General features: G+C 41.0%; 1 protein-coding gene across 5 annotated transcripts in view; it reads right to left on the bottom strand.

Moving 5' to 3' along the window:
• IKZF2 (IKAROS family zinc finger 2) overlaps nt 1–23306 on the bottom strand; it is a 129788-nt gene that overhangs the window by 93301 nt on the left and 13181 nt on the right. For all 5 annotated transcript variants that reach the window (XM_068245384.1, XM_068245381.1, XM_068245385.1 and 2 more), the window contains exon 3: nt 10998–11102. In XM_068245384.1, the coding sequence (XP_068101485.1) occupies nt 10998–11102 (105 nt within the window). The remainder of the gene's footprint in view (nt 1–10997; nt 11103–23306) is intronic.

The raw sequence follows: 23306 nt of genomic DNA, 5'->3' as shown, positions 1-23306 counted from the left end.
GCTTGTCACATGACAAGGACCTGTCACTAAGCTGGATGGCTAAAGGGAATATATGACGCTGCTGCTGCTCTGCTTTGCTCACCACAGAACCAGACCATATGCACCCCTCTCTTGCACGGTAGAGTAACTTTGCTGGGGAGCCAACCGTGTGCCCCTCATATGTCTAGAAAAGGCCACATGACCAATGTGGCAACACCGGCCTAATGTTCAATGTAATTTCAAATCTTTAATAAGCTTTAGCTCTTAGCTATAAAAATGAATAATGTTCCAGCCTAATTTATTGAATACATGTAAACTGTATAGCTTTGGAGAACTTCTTTAAATCGCTGTAAAAGTTCATGAAATTTCCTTTTGCCTAAGGTATTTATAGGAAACCTTTGCCCGCTTTTATGTTTGGAAAACTGCTCTTACACACTATTTGCCTTTGACTTTCCCATATACATATAAAATATGCAGCACTGCAACGTCAATGCTATAGTCCCATTTAATGACTTGTTTTTCAACTTCCTTTTGTCATGAGTTGACACCGAGAAAATCCAGCTAGGTAGGGCCATTTCTAAAGCATAAACTGGATCCTGTCTGTTCTGCTTTTGTGTATGGATTTGTTAGAGAATGAGGCGTACAGGACAGAGAATGAAACTTGGATACCACAAACAGACAGCAAAAGAGCGCGAGGTAAGCAGGCCCAGCACTCACTTCCTCTGTCATAACGGCAAAATTATCAACTGGAGTCTCCTGTTGTCCAAGGTGACCCCTGGTCAAACGCTTTATAATTCTCAGGTAACATCTATAAGCTCTTCACTGTAGTAACCCAAACTGTAATCCACTTCTGGAAAGCTAAGTTCACATGGACAGCTATGAAGGTAATAAAGCGTGTTTTTTTTTACCACCCTCAGGACCTCACACAGCGTTCTCTCCCTGTGACAGCGGTTGTGCTGCCCCATGCCCCTGCTATTCCATAGGCCATAATCTAAAAACTGCCACAGTACTACACACATGTAAAAAAAAGAAAAAATGGTAGAGGACAGTAACTGCTCAGACAACACTGCATGAAGTGATTTGTTTACTGCCTTCAACTACACCGCCTGCCTACTGCTGAAATGTGGGGATTGGATTGGAGATGGTTAAACACCCTTTAAACCAGAGGTTTTCATGGTAGATCCCGACCTAGATCCCCGACCCCACTACATCAGCTGTGTCAACTGTCAACGAGGTCTTAGGGCTGAAGCATACTTGCACATTCCTGTGCATTTTTCAGCACCTGAACTATTGCACAGGACAGAAAGAAAACAGAGAGATGCACCCTGTATGTATTCAGAGAGTTTAACCTGTCTAATTCTCCCTCATTTGTGTATAATCACAACTTGTAATTTGATCTCTCCCCGTCACCTGACTGCCATAGCAGAAAAGGCAGATACGCTCATTTGAAAGTACAGGAGGTTAACTATATATCTGCTTCCATGAAAGCAGGAAGTAGAAATAGTGCAGATTTATTTTAGGATTTGTATCAGCTGTAACAAAGAAATGTTTTTCTTTGAAGGTTATTCTGCTGTTGCGTATCCTTTAGAGCAAAGAGGAAGTTTTTAGTTCAGGTCCGCTTTAACGAATAAAATAGTTTCTCTTTAGAAAATGAAATTAAGGAATTTGGGGTGTGGGAAATGTTAACTCATCCAGATTTATATTCTTTAATTTAGCAGAGACGCCAGCATCTTTACTGCTCGCAAGGTGAAGCATAACGGTATTTGCGGATAAATTAATTTAGGCATGGAATGCACCTGATAATTTGGGCGTCGCCATAGGCAGAGTAAAGACACAAGCACTGGGAGATACTTTCCTAAATTTGGTTAGTAGAAATAAGTTTTAACATTTAGGTTTTCTTGTATATACCGTACATTCAACTACCAACATCTAGAAAGATCTACACAGGTGCACACAAGTTAAAAAGAATTTCTAAACATCTGGATGTTCAGTTATTGTAATGGCATTTGCCAGGCCCGGACTTACCTTACAGGATCCTATAGGCACAGATGTCCTGGCACCATAGACTTCACCCTCCATGAACCTACAAACTCCCACCAAACTGAGTGTGCTGACTGGCCCAGCTGTCACTTCTCCCCTACTTCCCTTGCCCGTTATAGGTAGCTACAGGTGTCGTTTAGCATTAGGTAGCCAGATGTATTAAGTAGCTAGAAGTGCCCCCAAGTATTAGATAGTTAGAGGAACCTCAGTATTAGGTAGCTAGAGGTGCCCTACACAGAAGGGAGACCTGGTCAGTGGAATGCCGAAAGCTGGGTGTGTAATCTCTCATTTACACTCTCATCAGGACTCTGCATAGGGAAGGAGGGGGCACTCGGGAAGGAGAGTGAGATGCCTTTCCATCATCAGGCGCCTGTAGGTTGTAAGTTGTAACCTTCACACCTGTGATGTGGGGGTGTCCTGGTATTTAAATATATAAACATATATCTGCAATTTTGGGCTGTGATTAAGAATCCTTGCTGTCTGAAAAAGGTCAGCCAATTTATACTACCTTGTGTTGTGAAATAAAAGTTTTGGACTTTACTTACCAGAATCTGCGGATTCTACTTCCAAACCTTTTAGAGCAGATAAACTGTACATTAGGAACATGATGTACCTCTCAGAAGCTCACCATTTTCTTCTAACAATGATTCCTTCCAGTTCTGACAAGATTTTGTCAGAACTGAAATAAATCAGTTGGTGTCTGTTATATATTAGTTACTGTCAGTTATAACTGAAAGGACAACTCATGAGCAAGGTAATGTCCATGTTTCCCTATGACTCAGGTGGGTGATGTTACAGTTTAACAGTGTGCTGACCCGGAAGTTGTTATGGGGTTATGACCATTTTCAAAATAGAGGAAGGAGAATTCCAGTGTTCACAATAGACAAACAGAACGCAGGAGAAAGAGATAAATGAGTGAACTACATGGGAGGTAAGTATGACGGAAGTATGTTTATTTTGACTTTTAATTTTAAGTTCAGGTTGGCTTTAAAAATACATTTTACCGGGATGAAAAACAGAAGAAAAATCTTGGCATGGTCTCTTTTTGTAGTAAACAGACTGCATTTGTTGTGTCTAAAAATCTCTATGACAAATCATGAAACCTACAACAAATGACTGTGTAAGAAAACAGAAGACTGAGATGTGACAACACCATAACAAGACTGCCAATGCCTGAAATGCTGAGGAGGCCAGCGAGCAAATGATTAAGAAACACAGAAAGGGTCATTATTTCTGCTGAGAAAGGGTCATTATTTTCTAATACTGCAGAGGAATTATGTCACATGGCCCAGCTCAGGTAGAAATTGCTTTTAGCGAGCTCTTTAATCATATAATAAAGTGTCCATAGAGAATATGGGAGCCTTTTGAAATTCTCTGCATTTTACATACTTTCATTAGTGCACTGTGATCCCCACCAACATTCCTTTCTAACAAGCAGAAGGTTTACACTTGCAGATTACAAATCCCTCAATAAAACTGTCTCTTGGAGGATGAAGCTTTCAATTGACAGACTTGCAAATCTACAGGTAATGTTCAGCAGCCTCTGTGCTGGAATCACCTGCCGCTGTTATCTAATGCTTGGATCCCAGGGGAAACTAACACCGCGCTTTCAGTAGGTGAGGTGTTCTGTTCTCTGGAGACGGCTATATAATAGTACAGGTTCCTTGCACCATAGGCACAGCCAGCTGGATTGAGATGATAGTTCTGAGAAACCGCTTTCTACAACAGTTACAGCGGACCTGGACTCAGAACTTCCTCTCTGCTCTAAAATATACACAACAGCATAATAACCTTTAAAGAAAAACATGTAATTGTTACAGCTAATACAAATCCAGCAATACCTCTGCAGGGTGTCTACTTCCTGCTTTCATGGAAGCAGACCTATTGTTAACATCCTGTGTTTACAAATGAGCTCTCTGACGTGGCAGTCAGCTGACACAGTTGAGGGATCAAATTACAACTTGTGATCAGTCAAAGATGAGAAGGAAATTAGACAGGCTGAACTCTCCAAGTACATACAGGGCGCATTTCTATAGATTTTCCTTCTGTCCAGTGCTAGAGTTAAGGTCCACTTTAAAAGGACCACTATCAGAAAAATGTGTAATATTGTAAACGCATGCATAGAAGATGTTCATTTTTCCCTGGGCAAAATGCACTATAAAATTACGTTTTCCATATGTTGCTGGTGTTTACAGTAAGCAGTAAACATCTGACAGATCCAGCAGGTTTTGGACTAGTCCATCCCCTCTTGGGGAGGAGAATGGAAATACATATATCCAGGCACATCGCCTCTAGTTAGGACATTAAATAAATTATTAGGGAAAGGGAGGTGCCTCTTGGGGAGGAGGGGGGTTCTCAACATTTCCTTTATTCTTTACAAAAGCACTCCCTTTCTTTAAAAATAGGGCCGCAGAGAGCCCATTTAGAGACAGGAGTACAACAGAAAGGAGATAGGAGTATGGTGAAGTGAGATGTGGCTAAATCAAGAGTATGGTCAGCTCACAGGTGAGGTGGAGGTGTGGCTACATCAGGAGTATGGTCAGGTGAGATGTGGCTAAATCAGATGTATGGTCAAGAGAGGTGCGGCTAAATCAGGTGTACAGTCAAGTGAGGTGTGGCTAAATCAGGTGTACAGTCAGGTGAGGTGCAGGTATACCACATCACTTAAAGGGATACTGTAGGGGGGGGGGGGGGTGTCGGGGGAAAATGAGCTGAACTTACCCGGGGCTTCTAATGGTCCCCCGCAGACATCCTGTGTTGGCGCAGCCACTCACCGATGCTCCGGCCCCGCCTCCAGTTCACTTCTGGAATTTCTGACTTTAAAGTCAGAAAACCACTGTGCCTGCACGCCCGTGTCCTCGCTCCCGCTGATGTCACCAGGAGTGTACTGCGCTGACACAGACCATACTGGGCCTGCGCTCTTGATGACATCAGCGGGATCGAGGACACGGCAACGCAGGCGCAGTGGTTTTCAGACTTTAAAGTCTGAAATTCCAGAAGTGAACCGGAGGCGGGGCCGGAGCAACGGAGAGTGGCTGCGCCAACACAGGATGTCTGCAGGGACCGTTAGAAGCCCTGGGTAAGTTAAGCTCATTTTCCCCCGACCCCCCCTACAGTATCCCTTTAAGTTGCAGTACCAGATGCTAATAGAAGTCCTAACAATGGAGATGTAATGTCAGCATTATATTGCTTATCTTTGAAGGTGCCCAGTAACGGTACAATGTTTTCATCAGATGCAATCTTTCCACGCATTTTTTTTTTCGATCGAAAGTAATCGTAAGGTAAATTATCGTTTGTTTCCATAAAAAGGTCGATTAGGGCATTTTCTCTCTTCCAATTCGATTATAAAATCCAACAATTGGATCAGGAAATGTAATCGATTGGATTGTTGGATTTTACAATCTAACTGGAAGAGAGAAAATGCCCTAATCACCTTGTTTATAGGAACAATTGATAATTACCTTCCGATTACTTTGGATCGTAAAAATTGTGTGGAAAGATCACATGTGATGAAACAAATGGTACTGTTATTGGGCACCTTAATATAAATCAAAGGTTGTAAACATGCACGGACGCAGAGCTGTGCACGCACACACCACAACCACGGCACTAACCCACCATCCACAAATGTAAGAGCCATGCACACCCGGCCCCTGGCAGTAGAGGGACACAGCTCGAATGCTGGTTACCTGTACGGACTCTACCAACACTGTATTCCAGGTGATATCTTCCCTGCTAGGGCATTATCGCATCTGACCACACAGTCTCAGAGTGCGCTCCTTTTTTGCTTTACTTTCACAGATTTCACTTTTCCTTAGAGCTGCACCTGTCAGGTACTCTAAGTTCGCTCCCTTAGGGCTTTGTTCCTAAGCCAATTCTCGCAGATCTTTGTAAAAAGACAAGTACCATTGCAATGTGCAGTCATTTTCTATGTCAGCTGCACATAAATTAAGTCCTTGTGTCCATTTGCACTCTGTATGGCCGTTGTGACGCACGGCACTGCATTGCAATGCGATTCTCCCCAACACATTTGTGATCCCATTCATTTCTAATGAATGGGGTTGCAACACAATCATGCAATCATGTGTTGTGATCTGCGGCAAATCGCAACGTATGGATGGATGGATGGATGGGGATGTCAGACAGTGCAGTCTAGGTACAGCACACCTGAACTGAGATATGGAGGCTGCCCTATTCATGTCCTTTTAAATAATACCAGTTGCATGGCTATCCTGCTGATCATCTGCCTCTAAGGGTCCTTTTACATTTGGTGCAGAACGATTTAGAACACTTGCACCATTCTGGAGCTGAAAAATTGCATCACATGTTATAGCTGCAGTTCGACCCACCCCCCAAATAAGTAAAAAAACACCACTGCGCCTCTGGAATTACCGTGGAAGTTGCACGTTAACACACTGCAGCTTCTGCGTTTAGTCACATTGCAGGTAGTGTGTCATGTTCCATGGCCATTGCAACAAGCTGCAAGTTAGCGCTCTCTCCTTGCAACGCTGGGTCCCCGGTTCTAATCCCAGTCAGGTCAACATCTGCAAGGAGTTTGTATGTTCTCCCCGTGTCTGCGTGGGTTTCCCCTGGGCACTCTGGTTTCCTCCCACATCCCAAAAACATACAGATAAGTTCATTGGCTTCCCCCTAAATTGGCCTTAGACTATGATACATGCACTACACAATACATACATAGACATACGACTATGGCCGGGATTAGATTGTGAGCCCCACTGAGGGACAGTTAGTGACAAAACAATATACTCTGTACAGCGCTGCTTAATATGTCGGTGCTATATAAATACTAAAATAAATAAATAATGGGACAAAATGCAGTAAGTGTAAAAGAACTCTAATACTTTTAGCCACAGTCCCTGAACAAGCATGCAGATACAATACAATACAATACAATAACATTTGTAAAGCGCTTTTCTCCCATAGGACTCAAAGCGCATAGCTGTGTCTCAGATTAATACAGGGTTTCAGGCTGGGTTGTGTTACAGAGGAGATAGTCAGATGTTCATGAATGCCAGACTGAAAAGGTAGGTTTTCAGTTTAGACTTAAATGCTTCCAGGGATGGGGCTGTCCTGATTGGGTGTGGCAGGGAGTTCCAAAGTGTAGGGGCAGCATGACAAAAGGCTCTGTCTCCAAAGGTTTTGAGGTGGACTCTGGGGGTGACCAAGGTGTTACGTCCTTTTGATCTAAGATTGTGGGGGGTGTGATGTAGTTGCAACAAGTCCTTCAGGTATCCAGGGCCCAGATTGTGCAAGGATTTGAATGTCAGTAAGCCAATCTTAAACAGAATTCTCCATTTTATCGGTAGCCAGTGGAGTGAGCTCAGGGTTGGTGTTATGTGGCAATGGCGGGGTTGGCTCGTTAACAGCCTTGCGGCGGTATTCTGTACTAATTGCAGGCGGCGTAAGTCTTTCTTATGCAGGCCTGTGTAGAGGACGTTGCAGTAGTCTAACCTTGATGTGACGAAGGCATGAACTAGGGTTGGAAGATCCTCTGAAGGAATTAGGTGTTTAATCCTTGCAATATTCCTTAGGTGAAAGAAGGAATGTTTTACAACAGCTGAGATTTGATTCCTGAAGCTTAATTTCCCATCAATCAGTACTCCCAGGCTGCGCACACAGTCTGAGTTGTTCAGGTCTGAGCTCCCTATCCTTAGCGGTGTTGGTTGAGACTGGAGCTGCTTTGCTGTTGAGCCCTGGCCCTCGATAACAAGAACCTCAGTTTTGTCAGCATTAAGTTTTAGCCAATTATTATTCATCCACTCCTGAAGCTCAGCTAAGCATGCGTTTATTTGTGGAGTAGGGTCTGTGACATCAGGTTTGAATGACAAATATAGCTGGGTGTCATCAGCATAGCAATGATATGTCAGGCCATGTTTTTGTATGATTTCTCCAAGTGGCAGCATGTATATGGTGAACAGTAAAGGGGATAATATTGCGCCCTGAGGTACACCGTATTTTAGTGGTACAGGGTTGGAGAGGAAGGGCCCTAAGGCTACCCTTTGTGTTCTGCCAGCCAGGAAGGAGTTGAACCCCCGGAGAACAATGCCATCTATGCCACAGTACTCTTGTAGCCTGTTGAGTAAGATTTCATGATCGACTGTGTCAAAAGCCGCTGAGAGGTCGAGCAAAATCAGGATGGAACATTGACCCTTGTCTCTTGCAATGAGCAGATCATTGCAAATCTGGGTGAGGGCTGTTTCACAGCTGTGATATTTCCTGAAACCAGATTGAAGAGGGTCAAGGATGTTGTTTCTGGAGAGCCTGGCTTCAAGTTGGAGGTAGAAAGCCTTTTCAATAACTCCGATACTTCTGACTGAAGTCAGACTGGATTAGCTGCATGCTTGTTTCAGATGTGTGATTTAGACACAACAGCAGCCAAAGAGATCAGCAGGACTGCCAGGCGATTGGTATTGGTTAAAGGAAATAAATATGGCATCCTCCATATCTCCTTCAGTTCAGGTGAACTTTAAACAGCCATTCAAATAAAACAAAATCAGATTAGAAGGAAATCGGTTAGGTTTTCACAATCCCACCCTGACTGAGTGATCTGCAATCTCCTCTCACAAGTATATGTGCTTTGCAACATCCCTATCTCAGCACTACACGGTGATGCTGAGAATTGGCCAAGACTTCATTTTCTAAAGCTCAAGTACTTGTATCAGCAGTCTTTGCGTGTGCAGCCTCTGCCTGTTGCTCATACAGAAAATGATCTACCAGAGCCACAGAGGACTAGGTGTAGCGCTACATGTGACTGCATCCTTGGGGCAGCTTTAACATCATTGCTATACTACAGCTGTCAGAGCACATTACTGCAGGCCTCTCTATCTTACAGCTCTGTGGATTACATCAAAGTGATGCTGACCACAGCTAGGCCGTTACCAGAGACTGTGGTGTGTTTTATCGGACAGCCCTGGAACATTTGTCTTGCTGCAGAAGCTCTGGAGGCCTCATTAGAATTTCAGAAATTGAAACAGTGTAAAACTGTAAAACTTAATGCTTCCAGCAAAGTGGAGTCATCAACAGAATGGCTCTGCCGCAGTAAAAATAATTATCCAGCACACTTTCAATTTAAGTATTTAAGGCACATGGAAATAATTACTTGACCAAAACCTAATGGAGCAATGAATATTTAAATTATATTTAACACTAAATCTGAATTCATGATTATTTAATGTAATGCCGGGACGTATGCTCAAGTCACTAGAACAAATGTAAGAGATATATGAGAGGAGAATTAAATAATATTTGAAATATAAGACTAATAGATAGAGCACAAATTTAATCACAGAGTAAATTAAAGGGCACCACAACATTTTTCTATGTGCATCTTCATTATTGTAGCTATCATATTGAGATACACGGCATACATCAATATATACTCCTGTTTAAGGCAGTCATTAAGAGGTAGACATAGGACTATGAGGTATCGTTCACACATAAATCTGTACAGGTCTTGCACAGTCCTGTTAGTTTTGCATCAGTTTTCTGTCAGTTTTACCTTTTATGTGTGAACACACCCATAGAAACACATACAAAACCAATGTCAACTATCAGGACAGAACTGGACACCTTTATATGTGTGAACCAAGCCTTACAAGGTTTAATGGCAAGCTCCCTCAGCAGGCAATGCTTGAGTTCAAATCCCAGTCAGGGCACTATTTACACAGTTTCATCCGCACACTGTCATCCGCTCACCTCATCCTATTCTGTAAGCAGAGTTGCACACACAAGCACCAGCCCTGCATTCTCTCATCTCCCCCCACCTGGCTACTATTTCATGCCACCCGGCTGTAAAAAATTTCTGGGGAGAACACGGTCAGCTATAGGGCAATTACAGTCAAAGTACTAATAGCTGCAGTGAAAAAGCAACCACCTCTTAATAAATACAGCAATCTTAAAAGGCCAATATGAGTCTTAAACATAGAAAAGTGGTGATCTGAATATGCACTCTTTATAAACAGGATTCTAGATGACTGGAGGAGAAGTTTATCAGAAGTCATAAAACCCTCTTTATTCAGCTTACAAAATCATATATTTAAAGAATGGGGAAGATAACTGGAAAAACAGATTGTATGCAATAATTAGTATAGTGGGTATTATCCCACCTGTCATGCAGGATACTGGGGTTGATAAAGCACAGGTAATAAAGCACACAGTTCCGTAGGATGGGGTAGTTCTGTTCCCCAAGGCCAGACCTATAAGTTTTGTGCCCCTAGGCCAACATTCCTGTAGCTCCATTTTCATGAGCAGCAACATCCCCCCATCCATGTGTACCAACCATGTACAGCAGCCCCCTCTTTCATGTACAGCTATCTTGGGCAGCAGCCCCCTTCTTCTGTACGTTGCTTCCCATTTGCAGCCTCCTTTTTCCATTTGTAGTCTCTTGTTTCATGTGCAAATGCCCCTTTACATGTCCAGCTGACCCCCTTGGGCTGCAGCCACCCAAAGCCCAGGCCTTTGTGGCCTTTCTAGAAATCCTGCCCCGCTGTTCCCCCTATACAGGATATCTTATTTCAGGACAGAGTACTCCCGAGGCTCTTTTAGCCGGGTGCTCCACCCGGCTAGTTTTGGTGAGCACCCGGTTGTCATCAGCTCACCTCCTCCTATGCAGCAAGCAGAGTTGCGCAGAGAAGGGCCAGCCCTGCATTCTCTCATCGCATCCCACCCGGCTACTTTTTCTTGTCACCTGGCTGGAAAAAATTCTGGGGAGAACACTGAAGGACACTATTTTTTATAAATATAAATACCGGTACTCCCTGCTCACTAGAACAATGTTATTCTCTCCAAAAAGCAAACAACCTGCAGCGCATGCTGCCTTTTTGGCTTTTAAATGATCAGACCCTGCTTTCTTTATCTAGTATTGCAACCTTACAAGGGCTACATTTCCACCAGGATCAGTTCTTTCACTCTTTACTGTATAGAATGCATTTTTTTAAATCACTCCTTAAGGTACTCACTGCTTGCCATGTGATTCGGGGAGGAATGCTGCCCATTGGGTGTGCAGGAGGTCAGGTCTATGGCCATGTTGGAGTGCTCCCTCTCGGGCACAAGCTCATTATCACCTGGTAAGAAGAAGAAACAAAACCTGTTAGAATTCTTCTGCCTGTGGGGCAAAAACGACTACATAACAGGAGGAATGCAAAAAGCAAGAGGCCAGGACTGGGCTTCACACAGATTCATAAATCTGACAAAGAAGGAAAAGCCACAGGGATAATCCAAAATATTACACACTATATGACCCCGATCTACTAAAAACCTAATAATGGATATTTGTGCTTAAAATGAACTGGGAGTGAGGTTCAAAAACAGAATGCCAGGCTGCATACAAAGCAGTTAGCACATGGTCAGTACTAATGCTGCCAGAAACACCTGTATTGTGCCCCAGCATGCAGCGCATGGCATCTAGATGCGTGGTTATTCAGATGCAGATAGCACACTTATGCTAAAACCTAGTATCTCCATCACCACCTTCCTCTACAGCCTAACAATTACCCCCTATCTGTTCTGGACCAAATGACCAATACCACCTTTACATAGCATCCAGCACAAATCCATGAAAAAAATACCTGGTTTAGGATAGTATAGTAAGTAGTAAAGCCTATTTTGCATTTTTTTTTTATTGCCCTGTGTCCTTATCCAGCAATCCCTCTCCCAGCGGCAACTGAGAGAATCTCCCCAAGCAACTCCAAAAATAGCAAAAGACAAAAAATAAAAAAAATTTAAACCATGATGATGTCCCTGGAAGTAACAGTTTCTTTTATTATTTATTTCAAATTAAATTCTAATCTCACTTATTTGAACGTTTATATAATATAGATTCAGAAGGGGAGGGAGAAATAAAGATAATTAAAGAAATATATATATGGTAGGGAGTAGCCTGTGAGCTCCTCTAAAGGACAGTTTGTGACTATAACTATAGGCTCGGAAGCACTGTCAAAGACAGCACAAAAAAAAAAAAATTTATAATAAAAGCTTCCATTTTTTTAACACACACGCACGCACGCACGCACGCACGCACACACACACACACACACACACACACACACACTTAGGTATAGGTAAATGCTTGTCTAGAGTAATGTGTTGCAAGACACATGAACAGACTGAGACCTCGGAATGAAGATAAATGTCCATAGGAACCATCCAACAACAAACTCCTGAGGAATATCACTTCTGCAACAAGATCCCTTTGCTCCTCACAGAATGTTTTCTCCCAGAGCCTTAACATGTTCTTTCCTGTGGATGCAATTCCCAGCTAGAAGGGCATTCCATTGCTGAGGGATCTTTATGACTTCTCTCACTTAAGAAATATTATGTTTAAGGACTTTTAAAGCAACCAGCTTAAAAGAAAAAAAAAAGGGAGAGAGAGAATGTTGTATGTATGGTGTCTTCACCTGACCAAACAATAACCAGAACATCTAAATAGTCTGACCTTTCTGCCAATAAAATAACATATGGGCCCGCCAGCAAAAATACTGTTGGCAAAAATAATACATTTGTCAAGTAAATGTTATAGTATATATATATTATAAGATATAAAGGGCTAAAAGTCTCCAGCTGCCTTTGATTTCCACCTTCTAACGGTAGTTGTTTTTTCCGTTTTATATAAAGAAAAATGTAAGCAATGAGAGTGAATAAACTGGTCAGATGTCTGGGCGGCAAGTTGTATAATGTTATGCAAGTTCAGCTGCAAACACTTACTAGAAACTGACCTATCCGTATACATAGAACTCATGACAGGAACAAAGAATCTTAGCAAAGCTTGTGAGTCCCGTCAAAAAACAAAATAAAAAAAAGCTGTCCAATTGTTGTTAAGCAGTGGCCACCACCCGCTACTGCCTGCTGTCTGAGCGTTTCAGCTACATTCAGTACAATTGAATGAAACTTCCTTTCCCCACTTCACACCAATGTGGAAGAGGTGATACAAGGTTATGTCCAACACATTTATTGTGAATATGCCGTTACGTTTGAATTGGGCTACTGTATATTGTGTGCAGAGGCATTCCCTTCAACTCCTGGGCTGACCGTTATCAGATTAAAAGCAACCAGGTATGTTTTCATTGCCAATTTTTACTCCAATCTCCTGAGACTGCTCTTCCTGTGTCACCTCTCTTTCTTGTGGCATCATATAATTGCATTTGGTCAAGTCATACATTCTTAGTTGGCCAAGTATATTAGATGGCTGTAGTTGGCCAATGCAGTATAGAAAGAGCTGACAGACATCTCTATGAGGTTTTGAATACCGTACTTAGAAACACTTAGGCATCGATACAGAAGAATTCTTTCCATGTAGAAACAACCAGTTTATTCCATCGGGGGGTAAAGGCACAGCAGAAACATTTATGGGTTTTGTGACTCATTTATGGTAAAATGTAGGTTATAAACAATGCAATCATCTGAATCGCGCAAATGTTTCTACTGTATACCTCTTATATGCATTTTTGAGATATGGCCCAGAGAATGCAGCATTCATACATCTGGATTACTCCAGGCAGCAAAAATTATGAATTAAAACCCTCACCTGAGTTATATCAGACCACAGAAAGTGCTGCTGAAAAGTTAAGGAATAAGTAGTTATCCAACAGCAGTCATGCGTACACAACTTATTTCAGCAAACCAATCACAGCCTGGATTAGTTTGAGTTCTCGCTCTGAATGCATGCGCATACCCATCGTCAAATTACCTAATCTATCAGCAATGTTTGTTATGGTCGATTACAATCCATGCAAGGGTTACAAATGTATATATCATATATGCCACCTTAAAATGTACTGTTAGCATCTGCCATGGTGAGGCACCAGTAGGTACAAATCACTAGTAGCAAGTTCAGTGTAGTCTTTTTATTATTAGTATTATTATTATAATAGAGCTGACATCTTCCTCTGCCCTTTTACAGAATATATAGTCTTGTCACTAACTGTCCCTAAAATGAGCTCACAATCTAATCCCTACCATAGTCATATGACCATCATAGCCTAGGGCCAATTTAGGGGACTGCCAAGGCGAGAGTGCTATCCACTGTGCCACCCGTATATGCATACTAATATAGTAGAATCTCGCTATCGTAAACTCTGATATAGTAAATCTCTGGATATCGTAAACTCAGCCCTCAGGTCCCAGCAAATGCATCTGTATAAATATACAAAGTATGACCAATTCTGATATAGTAAACTACTTTTCCTGGTCCCTTGGAGTTTACTATAAAGGGATTCTACTGTAGTATTAAATGAATCATACATATTGCAACCATAGCTACGGATCAACCTAGTGACTGACCTCTTTAGAACTGTAACAATAGGTGGTGCATGTGTAGTTTATAATGCACCAAGTGTAATTTATTAAGGAAAGTAAGCTACCATGATGAAAAAAAAGATTACACTCAGGATGGCTTAAAAATGCTTTTGTCTTGTAATTGCAATCTAATTTCTTATCTACAGCGACACTGCACATCTACGGGCCGGTGATGGTGTAGTAAATACATACAGAAGAATGTACATACCGTAGCATGCGCTTAGAAAGGGGTGTACACACTGCATAGAGCATAGTATACATACAACGCATAGTACATAGCAGAGAAGGTCCAGAGGGGGTAGTCTGAGTGCTATGTTGAGCAGAGATGCCACCATTTTTGTGGCGTTCAACTGCTCTGCAGCGGTTCAAATTAAATCTCACAAGAAACTGTTGAAAAACTAACCCAAGGCCTTGTTTCCACTGAAATCTGCATTTTCCGAGTGCAGTTTTGCGGACACCATTGAAGTTTGCACATGAAAGTATGTGTGCGTTTTCCACAGCAGGAAAATATGCGAGGTGCCAGGAAAAACAACAACAAGCTTTCCCCACATGCGAAAAAAAAAATGCAATGGAACCCAGTTCAACTACTAACATGGGCTGTTAGATCTAATGAGCCTGATCTAATTCACTATATTCTCCAGAGCAGTGTTTCTCAACATTTTATTGATATGTACCCCTTTTAAAACCCTGTACTCACCAAGTACCCCCTAGCATAGTAAATATTATCACAAGTACCCCTTGACAAAAACATACATGGTATATAATATATGGTAGTACATGATAATTCATTCTAAACAAGGTACAAGCATTTACTATTGCTTTTAAAGGGGAACTGAAGTAAGAGATATGCCTGGCAGCCCTGCTGGTCTATTGCTCTGCAGTAGTATTTGACACCAGAAACAAGCATGCAGCTAGTCTTGTCAGATCTGACTTTAAAGTCTGAAACACCTGATCTGCTGCATGCTTGTTCAGGGGTTATGGCTAATAGTATTAGAGGCAGAGGATCAGCAGGGCTGCCAGGCAACTGGTATTGCTTAAAAGGAAATAAACATGGCAGCCTCCATATACCTCTCTCTTCAGTTCCCCTTTAATTAGCTGACACTAATTTGGTGTTTTTAAATAAGATTTATAATTTTCTAAATCTCTAAATGTGTTATTCTTGCTCAAGTATATCAAGACTGAGTACCCCCTAGAACCATCTGAAGTACCCCTTGGGGTACGCGTACCGCACGTTGAGAACCTAGGCTCCAGAGCATTACCGGCTAGGTGAGGTTAGAAAAAGAAAGGGCTATTCTGTGAAAAGGTGCATTTCTTCTGTTGGCTGCACACAATCATATACTCTTTTATATCTGATCACAGATCTACACAATTACCAATGTAAAAAACTAGCATGAGGGTCTGGAATTTAAATAGAGTTAAACTTTTTGGTGACATTTCTCTATTTAATGCATGAAACCTGCTAAAATAAACAGGTACATGAGAGTAATGGGGCCAATTTATGTTACTCATAAAAAAAAACAAAAAACAGTTTCCATGTGAAGCAAGATGCCTTATAAGTTACTATGGCAACCATTTCTACATTATTTAGGCCTCTTTTCCATTAAGAGCTGAAGGTGGTGAACTCACCGCCTGTCAGCTGCACCCGTCCACCAACAGGCAAGCGCTAGCTATCACTCGGCACAGACGGTGGATAGGCGCACTTCCTCCCCATGCAGCTGCATCTGAGCATGGCAGTTTTTGTGCTTGGATGCTTGTGCAGTGTGGAGGAGCACCAGGAAGTAAAAGGTATATGTCGTGTGCCAACACCCCACCCCTGTGTCTCAAGGTATATACAGCATTAGGAAAGGGTTGGCACCACTCAATAGCCCATATGCAATTCACTTTTTCTCCTCTGTTTTCTCCTAGGAGATATTTTCATATATCTTATCAAATGCCTTTTAAGCCTTTTGAACCTGCAGCAATAGGATTTGCTCATTTATTACTTAGTTATTACCTAAATGCAACCAATTCCGATAGTACTCCAATTTATTTCCTGTATTTTCAGATCACTCACATACTATGATGAAGGCTGCGGAGTCAGAAACATTTTTGAGTACCTGGAGTCGGTGGTTTTATAAACTGAGGATTTTTGTACCCACTCCAAGGCATGTGGACTCAGAGCAGATTCTGGGTACCTGGAGTCAGTGGTTTCATAAACTGTGGAGTGGGATGATTTTTGTACAGACTCCACAACCCTGACAATTTTTTTTTTTTTTTTTTTTTTTTATATAAAAGGTTTTATTGCATTTTTCTCATAGGTAAGCATAGTGCAATAAAACACAGCCAGTGGTTCAGCGTAGTATCATACACAAAAACGTTTAAATCTCTCCGTTTTAAAAAGAGGCTCAAAATCTAATGAGAACATTATGGGTTGGTCCACACTCAAGCATAACAAAAAGGTCCAAAATAACTCCTTTGTATGTTTTTCAGTACATGGGCTTAAATTTGCGCTATGGTTAATTTATTTAATAAAAACACTTCCTAGACAAGTTTATATAGTTTCAAAATGTTGAATGACTACAAGTACAAAAATGTCAAACATTTTCTATATATAATGCAAAGCATTCATTAAAAAAATAAATAAAATGATTTATCCAATTTTGTCAATGACAATGCTGGGAGTTTTATCATTTGTAACAATGCTAGAAGTCTAATCATTTGTACAGCTTAAATTACGTCAACAGTCAAATATTAGGACTAAAGGACATGATCTGCGCGTGGAGGAAAAACGTTTTAGCCATTTATTTAGGAAAGGGTTCTTTACAGTAAGAGTGATTAAGATGTGGAATGCATTGCCACAGGAAGTAGTTATGGCAAACTCTATACCTGCATTTAAAGGGGGCTTAGATGCTTTCCTTGCGTTGAAAGACATCCATGGCTACAATTACTAGGAATGCCTAATGATGTTGATCCAGGGATTTTACCTGATTGCCATCTGGAGCCGGGAAGGAATTTTTTTCCCTTTTGGGGCTAATTGGACCATGCCTTGTAAGGGTTTTTCCCTTACTCTGGATCAACAGGGATATGTGAGGGAGCAGGCTGGAGTTGTATTTTGTTCTCTGGTTGAACTCGATGGACTTTTGTCTTTTTTCAACCAAAATAACTATGTAACTATGTAACTATTGATCTAATTGTAAATCAGTCTATATTAAAATATTTTGCTTGCATTTATGAAATTTGGTAAAAACCTATACAAAAGAGCAATATTTACATATGTAAAGTTAGAGGATTCATTGTGAATATAAAATTATACTCAGTCTAATCCATGTAATTTAAAGTGTACCAGATAGCTCATGTAGCAATTTTTTTTTTTATTTCAAAAGCAAAGCAACTACTGCCTAGAAATTTGGCCGATTTTTTTTTTCTTACAGTTGCCACCTAGTGGCCATTTTTAAGGTTGTTATAGGTAAAAACAGATAGTACCTCAAAAAGGCTAAAGTTATACATTCCTGCCCGCTGACAACATACATCCACCAAGATGCCCCAAGTCAAATAAACACAGCAGAGGATGTGGAGCAACTCACACACAACTGTGTTTGGTATATAAGGCCATTAATGTATAAACCCCAAACAAAGAAGCAATGAGCCTCTGTGAGCAGGACTACTAACAACAGAAAGGCCAAGCAGCATACAAAACAGGAGTGTGTCTGGCTTGGAGTGAAAGTCAAACCGTTCTGTGTCCAAGCGATGGGGCGAATGTAGGTATGAATGCCACTAGGGTGACTGCTACTGCATAACAGCGGTGACATTCAAAGAATGCATGAAAAACCTGCAAGCAGTCAAAAGTGAAGTTCTAAAGTAAAAATAAATTGGGACTCGGACTAATAAAACACGTTGATGACCCTAACAAAGCCATAAACGGTCACTACTCTCCATCATCATGGATAACCCCTCTGGAATCCTAGTGTCAACAGGTTAAACAATTTCTGATTGGTCTGCTCAGGAATCAGGTTATTGATATTTTAAACATAGATTTAAGACTACAGTATGCAACCTTTGGCTTTGTTTGCACTTTGTTTACAGGAAAAATAAAAATACGTAACGATCAGTGAAAATAAAAACATTAACTCCTTTGATCAGCAAGTGAGCCAATGGTGTGTCCAGTTCTCTGCAGGTGAAATACTTTACTATAGACACTAAAGATATAGGGAAAAAAATATTTCTTACCAGTCTAAACAGGATTTTATCATTCTTTAAAACGGTAATGTCTGGCTCTTGTATGGAGGGACTGAACATTAAAACATAGCTGGTCAATGTAATGACCATCAAATTGTTGGCAATACTTAGTGGCATGCCAAAAATGGTCACTTTAATACAGTAGAGTCTCGGTTATCTGGCACTGACGGGGATCGGCTGATGCCGTATAAGTGTGCTTTCTGCTTGCTGGAGACTTAATGTAATGTTAAAATTAAAGCCTAGCTTTTACAGTACTATACTTCACTCTATATACATACCTTGAACACTGGTTCATTGGGCTTCACCACCGTGAGTACTGCCCAGGATTTGTGCTGGTTGAGACTGCCGATTAGTTGAGTTCCAGATAACCACGATTCTACTGTAATTATGTTTTTCTGAACAGGATAAGGGAGTTTGAAAGAAGAGTTCATATACTGCTTCAGAGAGAGGAAAAAAATCCTATATGGATCTTCACACAAAGACAGGAGAAAAAAGGTGACTTAAACCCATCATTATCCAAAATTACCATTCCACAGAGGGATGTCTCAGTCATTCCCTACTGCATTAGAATAACCCTGTGTTTATGATGTTGTTGAAACATAGGAAAACTGCAAAGGCTCAGAGCTACCTGGGAAACGTTCGTTGTTCAAGAAAGGAAAATCTGCTCAAAACTTTATGGTAAAACTCAACCATGTTGTAACATTTTTCTGCCTTTTTTTTTCGATGTCAAATTGCTTTCGAGAGCTGTAATGGCCTTCCGATGACAACTGTGCCCTGGAGCATTGTACAGATGTGACACTGTCAACCCATTGAATAGGATAAGGCCATGATCAAAATGGAAATCATCTACTTATTTATTCAGATACTGGATGGTCCAATATTTGAACAAAAGTTCAAAAAGTTAAGTACCCCTGGCATCTGCCATTGTATTTTACAAATAGGAGGGTTTTGTTTTTTAAATCAGCTTTATTAAAAAAAATAAAAAAAATATAAAAAAAGTGACTAAAACCAGCAAAGCAGACTTACAAAAGAAAAAACACATACGAGTTTGTTTTTATAGAACCACACACCTCTTTTGGCCTTGCAGTACAAGCACAGGATTATACAATTTGACAGACCGCCGTGTGAGATAATGGGCTTGATTCACAAAAGGGTGCTAACTTACTTAGCATGCCTAAAGCCCTTTAGGACGTGCAAAGTTTTGTGCACCAAGTTAGTGCGCGCAAAGTTTATAGAGCTGCGCAGGGCACGCGAAACGTTGGACCGGGTGCCCCTAAAACGTTGCACCAGGTGCGCCCGAAATGTCGCACCATGCGACTTTTCGGGCGCACCTGGTGCAAAGTTTTAGTGGCACCCGATGCAACATTTTAGAGGCACCTGGTGCGCCGTTTCACGTGCACTGTGCAGGGCTAAACTTTGCGCGCGATCAATAAAAGCTTTAGGCGTGCTAACGAGTTTGCACCCTTTTGTGAATCGAGCCCAATATGGCTGTTAAAGAACTTTACTAAAACGATACATTTTTACGTTAGAAATATTCATTAGTTCTGATTGGAACCTCTCCCCACTTCCTTTCTTTACTTAAAGTAAACCTGTGAGAAAATGCACAAAATGGAATACTTACCTTGAGAAAGGGGAGCCTCTGGATCCACTGGGGTCTTCCTCTGTCCTCCTCCACCAGGCTGTTCCAGAGACCCCCGAAGATAAGGGGCACGTGGCCACACTACACCCACGCAGAAGCACGGACCCACTCGGGGAAACGTATTACAAAAGTACAGCCCATCAATGTATGCTTTTTCGACAGGAAGGTGCACAAGGTGTGTCCAGGAGTACATCCCCAGAATCTACACATAAGAGTTGGATGCACTGATGCATCTTGGCAGGTATCACCTGTGTGCACATCCCCTTACTGTAAACAATATTGTATGTGGCTGTCAGCAATGAAAATGGGAGATGCGGCATTGCTACCATGTTGCCTAGCAGAGAAATGCAATGGCCTGATGTCATAAAAAAAGAAAAACAGTGGGACAAATGTATCAAAACCAGTGCAAGGAAAATGAGAACAAAACCAGTGCAAAAATGAAACAGGTGCCCAGGTTAAATATTTGCTTTGAGCAGTTGCTCCACTTCTGCACCTGTTCAGCCCCAATTTTCCTTCTACAGGATTTTATAGTTCCCCTACTATTTGTAAACTCACTTGAGAATTTCCTTTGAGTTGTACAGCTCAGACACTGCTTTCATTGGTAGAGTTATTACTGTTACTTTGCTGTATCGATAGATACCTAACCACAAATAATGTACTCAAGTTCTTTATGTGCTGATGTAGGATATTTAATATTATAACTGATTTTGACTATAGTACTTTTACATTATGTGCAGGCTGTGGAAAATGATTGCACTCTTAGGAACAAGTCGTAGAGACATTCCACAGAGCGTCAAAACACTGGGACCCACGTGCAAGAAATGTTTTCTTCTGAGTTTTTATAGATTTGGACCTTGGCAATAAAATGCCTTTTAAAGCACCAGCAAGCAAGAAAATATTCAAATTAATTTGGAAAGCACAGTTTCACCTACTATTTGGTACTTTTTCAATTCCAGAGTGGTGAAAAGTTATTTTAAAGAGATGATGAAAAATTATCTCCGAGGAGAAAAATCCGGAGAAAAAGTCAATATGGGCCGACTTACTAAATCTGGAGACCATTGAAGAAACTGCAGAACTTAGGTGGTCCAACAAACCTGGGCTGTTCATTTACATTTCATGAAATTTTGTGTGTAAGTGGCAAAAGTTAGCAGCCCCCTCCTGGGACTTAGTGTAAGATCTTGAAAAGTTATTTAGTAGTTACTGCATGCATACATTTAAAAGTTTTATATTAAATCCAAGCCGCCATGGATTTAGGAGTAAGTTAATACTGTGGTTGCATTCACAGGACTGTCTGCAACAACAGTCTTGTAGCAATCCTAACTATGGTTTGCTAGGACCTGAGTGAGTGTTGCAAACTTTAGTGCCCTAATAACATACAATCTTATAAATCTCCCGTAGAATGGCCTTAACCAATTTTTTTTTTTAAAATAGGCTTCTCTTAAAGGGGCACTATGGCAAAAAATGTGCAAACATACAAATAAGAAGTACGTTTTTTCCAGAGTAAAATGAGCCATAAATTACTTTTCTCCTATGTTGATGTCACTTTCAGTAGGTAGTAGAAATCTGACAGAAGCGACAGGTTTTGGATTAGTCCATCTTTCATAGGGGGATTCTCAGGGATTTATTTTCAAAAGAACTTAGTGAATGACAACTGCCTAAAAACTGTGTAGCGAGCAGGGAAGCTGGCCAGCATCATTGTTTAAATCCTTTTTAGGGAATATCTTTATAAAGAATAAAAGCCATGCTGAGTATCCCCTATGAAGAGATGGACTAGTCCAAAACCTGTCGTTTTCGTCAGATTTCTACTACCTACTGTAAGTGACAGCAACATAGGAGAAAATAATTTATGGCTCATTTTACTCTGGAAAAAAAACATACTTCTTATTTGTCTATGTTTGCACATATTTTAAATTTTACAATTTTTCGCCATACTGCCCTTTTAAGCTCAATGCAAATTGTGAATCTAACGTATAATCTATTACTAAATGTCTTACAGTGAATTCCCCTATTACTGTCTCCTACCAAGCCCCACAACCCAGACACTGTGCAGTCTGGCTAGCTGGCCCCAGGGCCTTGTCCGAACCAGGTCAAAAGGCTAAGTAATCACCCAGAAATTCTGGTTCAGCAAGCCCTGTCCTCTAAAACCCATATGGTCTGATAAGGTGAGTGTTGGAAATGGGTGTATGTGTAAATACCTAGATAAGGATGACTGCCAACTTCTAATTATTTCACTTCCAGGACACTCTGCTTGGTTCCTTAAAAAATGTTCCCAATTTCAGCGCTGATTTACTGCCTGGTCAAATCTATTGTTACAATCAAGCATCCTCATTTATAATGCTATATGTTTTTTATGGTAAATGATAAAAAGATGGACAACATGGTGGAAAACTGGGCAAAACACTCTAGGGTTCTGTGTCACAATTCCAAATAAACACACAGGAACTGCATCACCAAGATGGGGTATGGAAAACTGTAGCAAAAAAAAGTAAGGCCTGTGCTAAAAGCAGCCAATCAGAATTCTTGCATTGATACCAGCTGGAAACTGATTGGTCAAAGTGGGAACCACTGTAAGTTCTGTCCAAATTGTTTTACATGTCTTCACAACTCTGTTCCTACTATATGAATGAAGTTTGTATGTTCTCCAGCATTTGTGTGCGTTTCCTCACACAAACCAAAATATGCAGGTGGGATAAGCGGCTTTCTCCCAGATTGGCTCTTGACTGTGACAGGAAGATTAGATTAGGAGACCTTTTAAGAGACAGTGCTAGGTAAAACTATCAGGCCAATTTCAGGGTTGTAATGCTGGGAATACACGATGAGATTTTTCAGTCGATTTACTGTCCGATCTTATTTTCGATCAATTTCCATTCACTTCTATGAGAAATCGATCAGAAAAACGATTGAAAACATAATTTCCGACATCTGACATGTCGGAAATTATCTTTCGAACCATCTATCTGCTGAAAGAAACTTATGCTTATGGTGTATTCCCCCCATTATAGAAATAAATAAGTACTGTCAAGAGCAGATAACAGATTATATAACCTAGTTGTACTCATTCAGGTATAAAACTTTCCCAACAAAGTAATTTAATTCATGCCGATTACTATTTTTTATCATC

This window comes from Hyperolius riggenbachi, chromosome 7 (assembly GCF_040937935.1).
Source record: "Hyperolius riggenbachi isolate aHypRig1 chromosome 7, aHypRig1.pri, whole genome shotgun sequence".
Lineage (NCBI taxonomy): Eukaryota > Metazoa > Chordata > Amphibia > Anura > Hyperoliidae > Hyperolius > Hyperolius riggenbachi.
Note: the sequence above shows the minus strand (reverse complement) of the source record. Positions and strands in the feature narration are given on the sequence as shown.